Source organism: Ylistrum balloti, unplaced genomic scaffold (genome assembly GCF_031769215.1).
Source record: "Ylistrum balloti isolate Yb309-2 unplaced genomic scaffold, AGI_CSIRO_Ybal_v1 Utg369632, whole genome shotgun sequence".
Taxonomy (NCBI): domain Eukaryota; kingdom Metazoa; phylum Mollusca; class Bivalvia; order Pectinida; family Pectinidae; genus Ylistrum; species Ylistrum balloti.
The window spans coordinates 156,740-173,984 of record NW_026781897.1 but is presented as its reverse complement, the minus strand read 5'-3'; the positions used below and the strand labels follow the sequence as shown (position 1 = coordinate 173,984).

Below are 17,245 nucleotides of genomic sequence, written 5' to 3'. Positions count from 1 at the left end.
GAGTGTTAAATTCTAAAACAGCGAAGCATCTCTCTACCGCCCTGAGAGTGGTATTTGATATGTGATTGATTATCTACAATACTACAGGTAACCGATTGATTATCTACCATACTACAGGTAACCGATCGATTATCTACCATACTACAGGTAGCCGATCGATTATCTACAATACTACAGGTAACCGATCGATTATCTACCATACTACAGGTAACCGATCGATTATCTACAATACTACAGGTAACCGATCGATTATCTACAATACTACAGGTAACCGATCGATTATCTACAATACTACAGGTAACCGATCGATTATCTACCATACTACAGGTAACCGATCGATTATCTACCATACTACAGGTAACCGATCGATTATCTACAATACTACAGGTAACCGATCGATTATCTACCATACTACAGGTAACCGATCGATTATCTACAATACTACAGGTAACCGATTGATTATCTACCATACTACAGGTAACCGATCGATTATCTACCATACTACAGGTAACCGATCGATTATCTACAATACTACAGGTAACCGATCGATTATCTACCATACTACAGGTAACCGATCGATTATCTACAATACTACAGGTAACCGATCGATTATCTACAATACTACAGGTAACCGATCGATTATCTACAATACTACAGGTAACCGATCGATTATCTACAATACTACAGGTAACCGATCGATTATCTACAATACTACAGGTAACCGATCGATTATCTACAATACTACAGGTAACCGATCGATTATCTACAATACTACAGGTAACCGATTGATTATCTACAATACTACAGGTAACCGATTCAAAGTACAGTTGATAAAGAGACGAACGAACTAAAATTGCATCCCTGCAAATACACAAAATTGATATAAATCAAAAAGACAAATGATAATGATAAAAAGACATAGCAGGCATGAAGTAAAATATAAAGAAAACTCTCCGTCATTCAGTTTTAACATATTAGCTGCATTGATATTTACTGAATTTGTTGACTTGACAATCAAGGATGACGTAAAACTGTCTCATATTAAGCTGCTACTGAGTGCACCATTAAGTTTGTGTTTGTTTCGAGTATACAATATGCAGTTGACTTAGAGTACACGTACAGCTGGTACACAACAGCTTAAAATCAACTTTGAGTAGAGTGTACGTTTTGTAGTGAGTTCAGATAAAACTGAATTGAGTAAAACAGATTAAATTTTGTAATGAGTACAGATATGGAGGATATTGTGTACAGTACCGAGTATCACGTGTGACCGTTTTCTTTCCTTAAAAAATCTTCACATTAGGATTTGCCATTCAGCGAAAACTTGGATCACTTTTCACACATTTCAATTTTACAATCTTTTTTTTTTTCCGTAGTGACAGCCGAACCAACAATAATGGCAGTAAAAATACACTATCGTCTATCTACTAGGAGTAGGAATACAGAGGATACCTTACATAGATACAATGATAAAAACTCCGCGAAGTCTTGTTGAACTTCTTTGATACAGTATAAATAAACATCATTAAACATGTTTCAGCAGGATAAACAGCTGTATCGTTTTCCAGAGTTTGAGTAGAACACGTGACATCATGGATCAAAGCACTTGGATATTCCGGGACAGATGAAGGGCCGTAACTCTAATAATTTATGATTTGTTATTATCTTATTCCAATTACGATTAATTACTATCTTATTGTCTACACCCTAATGGCAGAAGCAAGTATCGGGTACAAAATTGGAGGCGTTTAATTGGTATCACTCACTAGCTCTCTATTCATATCATACAGTCACACACAAGAACATCACGTGACACACTAGAACATCACATGATAAACAAGAACATCATGTGATACTGTGCAACAACACGTGACGCACTACAACATCATGTGGTACACTAAAACATCACGTGACACACTAGAACATCACGTGTTACACTAGAACATCACGTGACACATCAGGATCAAAAGTCTACTCTGCTTTCAATTTTTTTTGCCTGATTTTCTCCACTTTATCTTCCAGACGTATCAACTTCTCGTCGTTAGTGTTTTCCAGAAGACCGGTCATCTTTTTTATATCATCGTGAAGGTCACCATATTTTCTTCTGCCTATCAACTACAACGCAAATAGAAAGGATTTTAATACAACAGTTTATCACTTTATTTCACAAAGTATCCTGATAGACCTAAACTGATGGCTTTGACCAGATGCGCATCATACTTAATTAACATTATATTTACACAATGGCGGTCAATATATACAGACGGTTAATGGTAGCTTTTCACCAAGTGTTGGCACCATTTTATTCACAAAATGTTATCAATTTCATGAATCAATGCGAGCTTTTAGTTTTATGGGCTTCTTCTCTAAGAAAATGTCTTACATTTAAAACATCTAGTGCAAGTTTGTGTGAAACAAGATATGATAAGAGTTATTTCCCTTGTATTGTTTGTAACATTCGCGCCCTAGGAATCAAACGTTTTGTATCTTTTTGACAACATTAAACTTCGTTTGTAAGAAAATGGAACATTTAATTTAAGTCTGAGTTGCCATTTACTTATTCATTCTATCTGTATTTACACATACCTATTAGAAGGAGATTGTCATTACTGACGGAGGGGCGTTTGTTTCTATTTTTGGAAATTCTTACACTATTATATATAGATCAACCTAGTCATTTTCACTTTCCATGCGTTTCTTCTCAGGATAATGAGGATTGTTTTCCATTTCTGACTACCTTATCAATTTTAAAATCACAACTATTTATAACATATACATGTAGTAGATGTGATGGCCACTCACAACACACCGAGCTACACACGATACGAAACACGCAGAGATATATAGCGACATCTACTTAACTTTTAAATTAACGTAGCTGGTTCAGAATATACACATATACTGAACATTCTTCTGAAAATTATCAGATTTATAAAAATTAGGAAATTTACTGAATTTCTGGTTTCGACACTTTTTTCGATCAATTAGGGTTTTACCACAGTTTCATCCCATGTTTAATACTTAAGCATATAGTCTCACTGACTAGTCCAACAGCTGTATGACACAATTTAGTTTAATGTTTGCTCTGCTGTATCTATCTATAAATTTGTAATAAACGGTGCTATTTACTTGTGTGTCTTTTGTACAATATTACACGCTGACGTACAGCTGACATTTTCTCCTTTCAGATTTTCTCAAACATTTTCAAAAATTTATTTTCCCGAAATTCTGGAGGTTTATTTTGCTGTGTTTATACTAGGAGTATTCCCTACATACCACATCTCTGTGTCCTGGCCTTGCATCCTGCCACGGGTATGGCCGATTTTTATTAATCCTGAAATATAGAAAGTGAAAATGTCCTAGAACAGACAAAAGCATTCCTATTTCCTAGAGTTACTTCCCTTCGTTTCACTCTTACAAAGAGACAAGTTTAAGGTAAACATATTCTTATGGCGAAGAAATATCTGGCGAAGTGCCACAGCGAAACACACACAGAAAACATATGTTTCGTGAAGTGTTTCTTTAGAATGATATATAACATTTCGGTTCAAATTCTAAACTGAAACAATATTTATAATTTTGGAAATTATACACAAACAATGAGACAACTAGATGGTCACAGTTATCGGGAACACATGAAGTAACAACACACAAACATAGAATACAAGATGAAGTAGACATAGACTTATCACAGTAATCGTTATTTTAAAGAACCACTAGAAATTAATGAAAATAATTGAAAATGTTATTTCTGTTAATAAAATAATTTTCCATGCAAAATTTATACTTACGAAATATCAATGTTTGCAAACAAGTAGTATAGCGGATAAGCTATGGCTGCCGTTACTGCTAGTCCCGTGATGCATGTCACCGTTGTCAGCTGGAGAAAAAAAATGTTTTGTTCCTTAATTCTGAGATACTGTAGAATTTCTCACTTTTGTTGGGTGTTAATTTTCGTTGATTTCTTGGGTAATGTTAATCCAAGAATTCAAATGCCACCGAACTCTTAAGATCTGTATACACTATTTCAAGCGATTTTATTGAGCTATATTTCTCTATGAAATAAAAAAAAACCATCTTAAAAAAGACGATATGTTAGAAATGAGATACCACAGAAATCCCAACGTTCATATCTTTTCGCCAAACGGCGGATTTTCGCCTTAGATTCTTTAAGCGAAAACGCAAAGAGACGACATAGTGAACACAAAAGGCGACGATTCAAACTTGCAAAAATATATTTTTTTTGTGGTGTGTTTCCCGTTTGAAACAACACGAAATGACAGAAGTCAGCCACCATAGATTTCAAATGTAACCTACCTCCTTATGCTTGACCCCATTTAATGGATGTAACAGGCTGTCCCGGGAAAATACCTTTTCATAGGCACTTTGTCCCTGCGAAAATAGAAATGAGGTTTGAATTAGCCTGAAATATCTCTTTATGTTAAAGACATTAACTTCTCCCGAGCTTGATCATATTTGTTGTATAACGAAAACAACCTCTCAAACATATAGGATAAAATAGTAAAAACATTTGATTTGGACGTCATCGCCGAATTGTACATCCGAAAAGATATGTCTGCCGAATGAGGATTAAATCATATATATTAGTTCCATCTATCGAATAGGGACGGAAAAACAAAAAACACTAAAAACTTCTCACAGGTTTCTACAGTCAAGGTCATACGAGGACAGTGTCAACGATTGATAGGGTCACTGACGGACGCTTTTACAGTACTATCACACTGAAATGCTTTCAAAGTAGCATGACATCACATCCGGTTACAAGGCTGATCAGTATACTTGTACATATAGCTATTGAACGACATGCAAAGAACACAAAGTACAATTTTAACTACTTTACTATGACAGAACCTTCTCCAGAGTGACATTGGAAACATATCAACCTTCAGACAAGAAACGATCGTACGTTTGGCAGCTATCATGATAAGTAATGTACCTTTAAAGAAAATAGCATATGATATACACTTATAGCCTTTTGATGAGTTGAAACATGTAGTTATTAACCTAACAAAAATATCGACCGAGGACACTTGGGAAACAGATATCACTATTCCAGCCAATAATGTGGCATATTTTGTCAGTTTTATGATAAATTTCTAAAATGAAAAAGTCATAATTCGTTGTGATTGAATAGTTAAGCTACCTAGTACTAAAGCTAACACATATTTACACAGTGACACGAAAAAGCTATTGATATGTGTTGCGCGACAATAACAAGGTGACTTTCTCTTGCAAAAAAAGGGTGGCCATACCGTCGTTGCTGTGAGGGAAACGTGTCTGACTTAGTAACACAGTTATCTCACACTTCAGAGGCACATTCTGTTAAAGATTAAACTGATCTACCTAGGCATTTCCTTGTTAATAATATTTTTTATCCCCGAAAACGATCACTGTAGGTTGTATAACCCATTGGTCCTATGGGTGTTCTAATGAACTCTTTACAATGCTTAAATGATGACAACGAAAACATCGCTAGTAAATACTATATTTTTAAAACTTTAACTTATTAGATGCGAGTATTGTTAAGTTATAAAACCTGCCCATTTCACTACAAACGCCGGTTTAAGACTAAATAACCCGGCGTCAGTTACCGGAGATAGGGGACGAGATCACTTTAAAGTCTAATGGTGCTGTGAAAGAGTCTATCGACTTCCGCTTCATCCGTGGACAACGTCCTCAAACCATCCATACCTCAGCAAGACCGCGGAACAAAACACATTTTGACTAAAGGTTGCTTTCTACATGGTATTATTCTCCCCGAGACATGTTATTGCGTCAGGCGTGATATGGTTATATGTGACATAACACTGACACTGCCACATATCAGTACGACCATGTGTAAAATGTTTTAAACAATACATTTCTGTTTTACATGAACCTTGCTGAATTAATTTTTCCAGAGGCAAAAATTCATTTTATTTATGTGACACATAGCACAGCACAAAGTGCGTACAATAGATTTTGCCATTATAAAATGAGGCTTCTAACTGATATCTACTCGAAAACATAACTTACCCCAAATTTTCTGACCACAGGAGACCGGACAGTCGGCCTGAGTAAAGTAACGGACAGTCTCTGTAAAGAAAACAACATTATATAGAGATACATTGGAACAACTTTGAAATGAAAAAAAATGTAAAGTATTTAAAATGTCATCCCATAAAAAAGGACTTTTTATATAAATGTATGTGGCCTTTTAATTGTGTAACTTGAACTAATGTTTGATTAATCGATAAAATAGTGCATGTTGTTAACCCGATATCATTATGTAACGTGTAACCACGAGCGCTGTCAAGGCGTAAGCGAAGTCGGTTACAGCCAAGTCCAATGTAGTATTATAGAGGGAGTAGGGGGAAACTGTAAAGAGGGAGTAGGGGACCACTCTGTAGAGGGAGCAATGGGACACCATAGAGTGAGCAGGGGAAACTATAGAGGGAGTAGGGGGACACTGTATAGAGGGGTAGGGGGAAACTGTATAGAGGGAGTAGGGGACACTCTATAGAGGGAGTAGGGGACACTCTATAGAGGGACTAGGGGGACACTCTGTAGAGGGAGCAGGGGGGCACTCAATAGAGGGGTAGGGGGACACTCTATAGAGGGACTAGGGGGACACTTTATAGAGGGAGTAGGGGACACTATATAGAGGGAGTAGGGGACACTCTATAGAGGGGGTAGGGGGACGCTGTATAGAGGGAGAAGGGGACACTCTATAGAGGGAGTAGGGGGACACTCTATAGAGGGGGTAGGGGGGCACTCTATAGAGTGAGTAGGGGACACTCTATAGAGGGACTAGGGGGACACTCTATAGAGGGAGTAGGGGGGCACTCTATAGAGGGAGTAGTGGGGCACTCTATAGAGTGAGTAGGGGACACTCTATAGAGGTAGTAGGGGGGGCACTCTATAGAGTGAGTAGGGGACACTCTATAGAGGGAGTAGGGGGACAGGAGGGGGAGTAGGGGACACTCTATAGAGGGACTAGGGGGACACTCTATAGAGGGAGTAGGGGGACACTCTATAGAGGGAGTAGGGGGACACTCTATAGAGGGGGTAGGGGGACACTTTATAAAGGGGGTAGGGGGACACTCTATAGAGGGGGTAGGGGACGCTGTATAGAGGGAGTAGGGGACACTCTATAGAGGGGGTAGGGGGACGCTGTATAGAGGGAGAAGGGGACACTCTAGAGGGAGTAGGGGGGCACTCTCTATAGAGGGAGTAGGGGGGCACTCTATAGAGGGGGAGAGGGAGTAGGGGAACACTCTATAGAGGGAGTAGGGGGCACTCTATAGCGGCAGTAGGGGGCACTCTATAGAGGGAGTAGGGGCACTCTATAGGGGGAGTAGTGGACGCTCTATAGAGGTAGTAGGAGGGCACTCTATAGAGTGAGTAGGGGACACTCTATAGAGGGACTAGGGGGACACTCTATAGAGGGAGTAGGGGGACACTCTATAGAGGGAGTAGGGGGACACTCTATAGAGGGAGTAGGGGGCACTCTATAGAGGGAGTAGGGGACACTCAATAGAGGGAGTAGGGGACACTGTAAAGAGGGAGTAGGGGGACACTCTATAGAGGGAGTAGGGGGCACTCTATAGAGGGAGTAGGGGACACTCTATAGAGGGAGTAGGGGGACACTGTAAAGAGGGAGTAGGGGGACACTCTATAGAGGGAGTAGGGGGCACTCTATAGAGGGAGTAGGGGGACACTCTATAGAGTGAGTAGGGGACACTCTATAGAGGGACTAGGGGGACACTCTATAGAGGGAGTAGGGGACACTCTATAGAGGGACTAGGGGGACACTCTATAGAGGGAGTAGGGGGACACTCTATAGAGGGAGTAAGGGGGCACTCTATAGAGGGAGTAGGGGGACACTCTATAGAGGGAGTAGGGGACGCTCTATAGAGGGAGTAGGGGGCACTCTATAGGGGACACTCTATAGAGGGAGTAGGGGGACACTCTATAGAGGGAGTAGGGGGACACTCTATAGAGGGAGTAGGGGGCACATAGAGGGAGTAGTGGGACGCTCTATAGAGGGGGTAGGGGGACACTCTATAGAGGGAGTAGGGGACACTCTATAGAGGGAGTAGGGGGACACTCTATAGAGGGAGTAGGGGGCACTCTATAGAGGGAGTAGTGGACGCTCTATAGAGGGAGTAGGGGACACTCTGTAGAGGGAGTAGGGGAACACTCTATAGAGGGAGTAGGGGGACTCTATAGCGGCAGTAGGGGGCACTCTATAGAGGGAGTAGGGGCACTCTATAGGGGGAGTAGGGGACACTCTATAGAGGGAGTAGGGGACACTGTAAAGAGGGAGTAGGGGGACACTCTATAGAGGGAGTAGGGGGCACTCTATAGAGGGAGTAGTGGACGCTCTATAGAGGGAGTAGGGGACACTCTGTAGAGGGAGTAGGGGAACACTCTATAGAGGGAGTAGGGGGCACTCTATAGAGGGAGTAGTCGGACACTATAGAGACTCTATAGAGGGACTAGGGGGACACTCTATAGAGGGAGTAGGGGGACACTCTAAAGCGGGAGTAGGGGACGCTCTATAGAGGTAGTAGGGGGCACTATATAGAGGGAGTAGGGGGACGCTGTATAGAGGATGTAGGGGGCACTCTACAGAGGGAGTAGGGGGGCACTCTATAGAGGGAGTAGTGGGGCACTCTATAGAGGGAGTAGTGGGGCACTCTATAGAGTGAGTAGGGGACACTCTATAGAGGGACTAGGGGGACACTCTATAGAGGGAGTAGGGGGACACTCTATAGAGGGAGTAGGGGGCACTCTATAGAGGGAGTAGGGGGGCACTCTATAGAGGGAGTAGGGGGCACTCTATAGAGGGAGTAGGGGGACACTCTATAGAGGGGGTAGGGGCACTCTATAACGGGAGTAGGGGACACTCTATTTATCACCCCAGGAACCTGTCAGTGAAATATTTGTCTTTTTTATCAGGAAAAGATACAAGGTAAATCAATTACCACACAGCTGTTTCTGAGTTTGTGTTAAAATTACATCCTAAAGGCATACCTGTGGTGTACAGTATTCTTTATTCAATTGGCTAGATTTGTCCGGACGTAAAACAAAACAAGCTCCTATCTATTTTGTTTGATACGTAAATATAAGTATTAAAGCGTAAGTACTCGAACAAATGTACTCAGACACAAGTACTCAGACACAAGTACTCATAAACAAGTACTCAAACATATGTACTCAGACACAAGTATCAGACACAAGTACTCAAACACAAGTACTCAGACACAAGTACTCAAACATACGTACTCAGACACAAGTACTCAGAAACAAGTATCAGACACAAGTACTCAAAAACAAGTACTCAAACACAAGTACTCAGACACAAGTACTCAAACATACGTACTCAGACACAAGTACTCAGACACAAATATCAGACACAAGTACTCAGACACAAGTACTCAAACATAAGTACTCAGACACAAGTACTCAGACACAAATACTCAAACACAAGTACTCAGACACAAGTATCAGACACAAGTACTCAGACACAAGTATCAGACACAAGTACTCAGACACAAGTACTCAGATACAAGTACTCAGACACAAGTACTCAGACACAAGTACTCAAACATAAGTACTCAGACACAAGCACTCAGACACAAGTACTCATAAACAAGTACTCAAACATATGTACTCAGATACAAGTACTCAGACACAAGTACTCAGTCACAAGTATCAGACACAAGTACTCAAATACAAGTACTCAAACACAAGTACTCAGACACAAGTACTCAGACACAAGTACTCAAACATATATACTCAAACACAAGTACTCAAACACAAGTACTCAGACATAAGTACTCAAAAAATGTTTGGAATTATCATTGGCTACAATGATCCTCGCGTGCGATACGGTCATCCAACTTCCCGAATACTGTTCTGCTGTCACCGTTGGTGGGCGTAGAAGAAGAGGGCAGGGAACGAGGTCTTCATTTAATTTTTGATGTCCCTATTGTCGCGGGAAGAGGGCAGAGAGTACAGTCTTCTTACTAATCCCCTGATGTCCCCCTAGACTGGGGTAGAGAGTACAGTCTTCTTACTAATCCCCTGATGTCCCCCTAGACTGGGGTAGAGAGTACAGTCTTCTTACTAATACCCTGATGTCCCCCTAGTCTGGAGTAGAGAGTACAGTCTCCTTACTAACCCCCTGATGTCCGCTTAGTCTGGGGTAGAGGAAGAGGGTAGAGAGTACCGTCTTCTTACTAATACCCTGATGTCCCCCTAGTCTGGAGTAGAGAGTACAGCCACCTTACTAATCCCATGATGTCCCCTTAGTCTGGGGTAGAGGAAGAGGGTAGAGAGTACCGTCTTCTTACTAATCCCCTGATGTCCCCCTAGTCTGGGGTAGAGAGTACAGTCTTCTTACTAATCCCCTGATGTCCCCCTAGTCTGGGATAGAGAGTACAGTCACCTTACTTATCCCATGATGTCCCCTTAGTCTGGGGTAGAGAGTACAGTCTTCTTACTAATACCCTGATGTCCCCCTAGTCTGGGGTAGAGGAAGAGGGTAGAGAGTACCGTCTCTTCATTGATGCTCTGTTGTCCCTATATACAGGGGTATATTTATCATGTTTTCTTGTGTATAAAAAGTTATATACAATGTCCTTCGAGGTTACCTCAAAGTATACTCTGGCAGTCACTTGACATTGAATAGTTGTACTTGTCGTTGTGCACAAATATTTGTTTTATTGAATAATCAAATTGAACTACAAGGTGATATTGATATGATAAACTTGTGTAAGACTTAAAACACAACTGTTTTATATAACTGACACTGATTTTACTTACAATGTATATTATGTATCTTAGCTACACGGCACAGTGTTCTCAAGTATAAACACCCGTTTTTAAACTGTTGGAATCTATAAATAGTATAGGTAATCTGAAAGGTTTTGGTCTATATTACAGAATATAACTTACCATTTTAATATTTTGTGTTAATTTTAACATTTCTCTTTTACGTTTTAGTTTGTTTAATGTTATTCCCTTTTGGATCGCTGTCTGTTTCACCAGTTGATGACCTTAATGATGTTTCATATGTTAACGGGCCGTTTAGGAGGCAATAATAATAATGATAATAACGACAATCCTAACCGGACGGTCAGCAGTGACGAATTGGTACAATCTACAGGATAACATAACTCCAAAATATAAATAAATATGCCGTTTATAACTGTAGTTTACTCGGATTATCCTCAGATCAACAACCTGTCGTTAGGAGACGGGGTCTCCTGTAGTAGCTCTTCGCTACCTCATTGAACAACATACGGGTGGTCCGTCGCGAACCGTCAATAGGAGTTATAGTAAAATGTCTTGTCGAAGGTCAAAACAACATGAACAGAGACCGAACTGTTTCTCGGTTTCCTTAGAAACATGAACCGCTACGAGTAGGGGGTAAGAGAAATGGAAATATTGTTAAAATAAAATAATTATCTAAATGTGGCTAAATATAATGAATAAGTTACAACTTTACTTACCGACATCATTTTTACAGGTTTGGATCTCTCGTCCGTTGAAAATAATATCCCTTTAAAAACTTGCCACTTAATCAAACGTTACACAATTGTTTTAAAATTAGCTAGACCGCTGCTCCCCTGATATACTAAGAAGCTTTCTGTTTAAATAGTTATTGAAAATAGATCTCCCCTACAATATCAGTCGGTATCAAAAATGGTGATTTTCTCTCTCCATATGGTTACAACGACGAATTCTGTTCGTATTTGTTTTATCCAAACTTAAAAACGATTTCTGCAGTTTTTGTGGAATTTTAGTCCATGAACACTATTAACTGGTCACTTTTTATATCAAACGGCGACTCAGTATAAGCTTTTTGTCGTGGTCAGTCCACACACTGTCTATATTATTCAATATAACCCGGCGTGAAGCTGATATGATCCTGTAACCTATCCTATTTTAGATCGACAGGAATCGCGTGTTTTCCCTGTAGTATAATAACATGGAAGTCCACTTCTCCAGCCGTGGTCAGTAATTGGTGTCCAGTGATATACAATTGTACACGAAATATCCCCGGAGTATCGTGTAATGGTCAGAATATATAACAGGTACAAGTGGATTCTGTACCACAGTCGGCGCGTGCAGCTCTATGCCCTCTGACCGATCGATGGCATGACCTTGTCTTCGTCCTGTATGACCTTCAAAAGTGCACGTCCGGACAGTTATTTATAAATGTGACGTGATTTCTGTTACCATTAGAAATCTTTAGTGTAAACGATAAAAATATGGCGAAGCTTGGCTTTCTGATATAACGATGTATTATGGCGCTCGTCACATACATAATATATATCGACCACGCAATGAACATGTTTTATCGTACCAGATCGATACCTCCTGTCTGATAATTGTATTGTGTCAATTATAATATTTTATTTAATGTCTAAATCCCTGAACTATTACAATACGGACAATTTTAGAGCCGTGAATAACAGTTACCAACCACAATTTATTACAGTACATGTTTATGAGCTTGTCACTACAGCAAACTTCATGGCTGTGAACCGAATTACTTACAGTTTGTATGGTGTTACTGTCAAATAAGAAGGATATTAAGTTGTGATCACAGCCCTGTCAGTATTGTTTAGTACTTAAACATTTCATCGCGATTTAGCTGCAAAGTGTTATATATGAGTTTTTTTTTTTAATTTTCATTCAAAATTACCAACCATCACTTTCTAAATATCTATTTGTAGATATGGTCATTCTTAATTTTACAAATTATACAGAACAATATGAAAATATTGCACTGTTGTGTCTATTTTATCGTTATACAATCTAACCTCGGATCTTCCCTAGGAAAATGACATATCATCTATATAATTATACTAAACGTTAAATATTAATTCCTGTCCATGTGACGTCTAATTAGCATTTATTTACATGATCAGTCCGTCTCCGTATGCATGAAAACATTAAGTTTTTTTTCTATGCCTGCATAATAATCAATATTCGACTCAGAATGGCGCATTAATTTATATAGCTGCAATCTCCCTTCGTCTTTTGATCACGTGACTGGAGTGTTTATTGCGATCAATATGCGGAACAGATAGACTGTATGTTCTATTTTTAGCCTCTCGGGAATTCCCTGTCACTTAGCAATATCACTATATGTTTAGTCAGCAATATCTTCGTCCGTAGCCATTATTCATTAATGTACGTCCCTGTGTGAGCTTATCGATCTATAACAGTCAATATTTCTGATATTAAAACAATAGATATGAAGTACGTGACTTGTACACTGGGTTCGTCAGTTTGGTGTCTGTCAGCTTTCTATAATAGAAACACCGCGTACTGTCTACGGAGCGACAAGCACTGTGTGGTGACATAGATAGCGAACAGTTTACAAACCGTATTGTGAGTATGGCGGGAAGATTACCACAATCACATATACTATTGACCAGGAGATGACCCAAGGCAGCCCTGATGTGAATAATAATCCATTTTGACCTCGTTTTTCCTTCGGACGAGAAGTGAACGCGCATTAAAATAACTCTATCTTCACGTTTTTATGTTGGACCTAATGGAAATTGATCAAGATTAGCTTTGACCAAATTTCGAATTTAAAGCTTTCCCCATTTCATGCTTTACAAATAAATCGGAAAAAACACAGTTACAAAATGTAAACAACTAATTTAACAGACAACATCTCGGTTATCATCTAATCCATAACGATGATAAGACTGTACATCTACCTCTGTAAAGGTTAGTAATTGTCGTGATATTAAAATACTACTAACATCAACAAAGAAGAGAGAGAAAAACCCTGTCTATAAAAAAAACCCTTTCTTTAAACTTTCTATTTCGCGAATCGCACTCGGCACGCCGGATAAAATATAAAACGCTGTGTTATATTTTGTTATCATGTCTATTTATGTTTAAATTACTTTGCCATCAATATGTATTGTATAAGGAACAGAGACATACACATGGCAATCATTTGATTCATAAATCCCTTAATTCACTGCCTTATTATAACTTTCTTTATGTGTTTCTTATTTCACGTTAAAATTAAAACTAACAAACAAAAACAAAAAACAAAAAAACAGAAATAATAAAATACTACATATACTGAAATAAAACACTAGTGATATAATTTCCTTTCCATACAAAATGTTAGTGTAAATCTAATGTTTTACTTTTTGTTCTAGTTCACAGAAATCGTAACTTCGCTGTAGTCGAGATAAATTTGAAGTACGTGATTTATCTCAGGTACATAACTCACTTAACTCTATCTGTTTGCTCACAAGGATATACAGGTGTGTAGGACGTTTTAACAGTCCACACGTGTGCATTCCGGATGTATGTGTGTAAATTAACATTGTTAACAAACATCCGTTTATCAATCAGAAAAACGTGTATTTATATTCTCTACTGTAAATTAAACATCCTGGAATTATCTTCTTCGTCGACAACAAGATGGAATTAGTTCATATTTATCTCATTCGGACGATTTATTTTTATAACAAGTGGCTAAATCGACATCATCAATTCAGAACTTCAGGCAATGATTTCTACAGATTATCAAAGAGAAAACCGCTGAGATTTCTTATTCACGTGAAATAAACAGGAGATATGACGTACTATATGTATGTTTAACTCCGATAATATGTCTTTATTGAATCCACTAGGTATGTTATCCGTAATATTGTTCTACAAACTGAGAAGATAACAGTGTTATGATAGATTAACTGTATACAACCACAATAAATTGAGTTGTATAGGTGTTGTCGCTATTTAACTGATTCGGTTTATATATATAAAAATAAAGTATCTATAGTAACTTACATAAACAAACACGGGAGAGTCACGTCCGGGTTTACCGTTTCACTTTCAACACATGCATGTAATAGTTGTCAGAACTCCGGGATTCGGCATAATCTTACTTGTTATGTGATGTGCAAGAAATTAGTTAAATCCATTAATATTTAGTAGCCGTCTGAAGTACGATCTATGACCCGGATGTCCCCACAGTGACCTTCTATGTGTTGACGGGCCATTAAGAATGTCATAATAACGATAACTATAAACACTACCTCTCTACAAAGACTGTCTATAAACACGACCTCTCTACACAGACTGTCTATAAACACTACCTCTCTACAAAGACTGTCTTTAAACACTTCCTCTCTACAAGGACTGTCTATAAACGCTAAAGACTGTCTATAAACACTACCTCTCTACAAAGACTGTCTATAAACACTACCTCTCTACACAGACTGTCTATAAACACTACCTCTCTACAAAGACTGTCTTTAAACGCTTCCTCTCTACAAAGACTGTCTATAAACACTACCTCTCTACAAAGACTGTCTATAAACACCACCTCTCTACACAGACTGTCTATAAACACTACCTCTCTACAAAGACTGTCTATAAACACCACCTCTCTACAAAGACTGTCTATAAACACCACCTCTCTACAAAGACTGTCTATAAACACTACCTCTCTACAAAGACCATCCACTGATTACATCCACCTTTGTACTTAGACTATAGATATCACTACCTGTAAGGCACAAGGCCATTACTATCCCTCCCTATTAAGACCACCCTTTTGTATTTATCACTGCGGGTAAAGGTCACCAGTCAGTTTATAACTTTTATTCTCTACAAAAAAAAACCTTTAATTATACCTCTCTATGTAGAACTACTTCTACACTATTTATAAGTACTACCGCTCTATAAAGACCACTAATATGTAAATACAACCTCTCAACCGAGACGACCTGTCTATTAAGTCTCACCTCTCGATAGAGACCACTCACGTATAACGTCCTCCTTCTACAAAGACCAGTCATATATATCCTTGACCGCCATACAAAGAACCTCCATGTATTACAAATACATCATAAACTTTTTCTAGATCCTGTCTATAAAGAGCGAATGTTTATAGCCAATTTTTCTTTAAATGCAAACAAATAAACTAATAAACTAACCTGTTTACAAGGATCATTATCACACTGACGATTTCACTTGCGTTTTTGCTTTTTGTTTTCTTTGATTTTTTCAATATTTTTGATGAATTATTGTAAAAGATGATCTGAGCTTATCCTGTACATGTTTAAAAACAGAAACAAAAAAATCCGTCTGATTAATGATATTGATCTGCCATACACAGGTAAACATGTAATTATAAAAAATATTAGTACTTAGATAAAAGAATGAAAATTCATACATATCGGTACTTACATTCAACATGTCGACAGTTTGTCTCTCCCGAGTATAAAAAAAACTAGGTACCCACACCAAGTACGTATCCTTGTGAGAACGCGACTTTCTGCACGTATTCCACTTGATCAATAAAACTATAAATAGCTAATTGTAAAGTACATATAAAACGGAAGTGTAAATGTATACAAACCCGGGGCTACACGTGATACAGGCATGTGCCCACGTGTACGGAGATGTATTAGCATAATCTGGTTTCATGATAAATAGGAATTCGACATTTATACGAAACTCCGTATATATGTATATACATCATAGCATTGACTCGCATGGAAACTAAAACAATTACAGAAAAAAACACTTCGATTTCAATATAAACACGAACAGGATATTGCGATATGACATTACATTTTACCACATTTTGTAATTAAAACACACAGGCATTTTTCCTGAAATTATTGGTCTGTGTGAGATATACCAGTTTTTATATACTACATATATTTATAAACATGATTTACATTAATAGTAGAAAAATCAAAATGTGTATTTATGAAAAAAAAAAAAAACCTCTAATTTCTGACATGTGATTGCCATAGTTACCTACTGAAAAAAAACATAAAGATACTGCTAATTCCAACCTTACACTACAGCTTTATAGACGAAATTTATTTCTAAACACCTGTCTTAAAATCAACAACACTGTCATGGTAACAAACTACTTACATTTCAGCAAATTCCAAATAGGAAAAACCTTCACAACATTACCACATTTAAACACCGTAAAAATATCACTTCCAGTAATGCTAGTCTTTGGTGCGTAGACACAGATTCGAGACTGCCTAAATAGTAATCTCAAACACAAAGCTAAAATATTATTTTGAAAAAAATGAAATCATGCATTGTCCACTTCAACATGACAAGACCAATTTTAGCAATTTTTTCTAATTTTAATTAAAAGCTTTATAATTGGGAAATCTAATAAACAAAAGTATCACCTATGGCAACATCGAAAATTGTG

General features: G+C 38.3%; 1 protein-coding gene across 1 annotated transcript; it reads right to left on the bottom strand.

The window, feature by feature from the left end:
• Positions 1 to 692: 692 nt before the first annotated feature.
• LOC132552648 (uncharacterized) lies at positions 693 to 16,269 on the bottom strand. Its single transcript, XM_060216839.1, has 6 exons — positions 16,249 to 16,269; positions 6,037 to 6,096; positions 4,318 to 4,392; positions 3,792 to 3,880; positions 3,277 to 3,334; positions 693 to 2,115 (listed from the first exon to the last, which is right to left on the bottom strand). Exons 1-6 carry the CDS (start codon positions 16,255 to 16,257, stop codon positions 1,972 to 1,974), a joined length of 435 nt encoding a protein of 144 aa, XP_060072822.1. The 5' UTR covers positions 16,258 to 16,269; the 3' UTR covers positions 693 to 1,971.
• Positions 16,270 to 17,245: the final 976 nt, after the last annotated feature.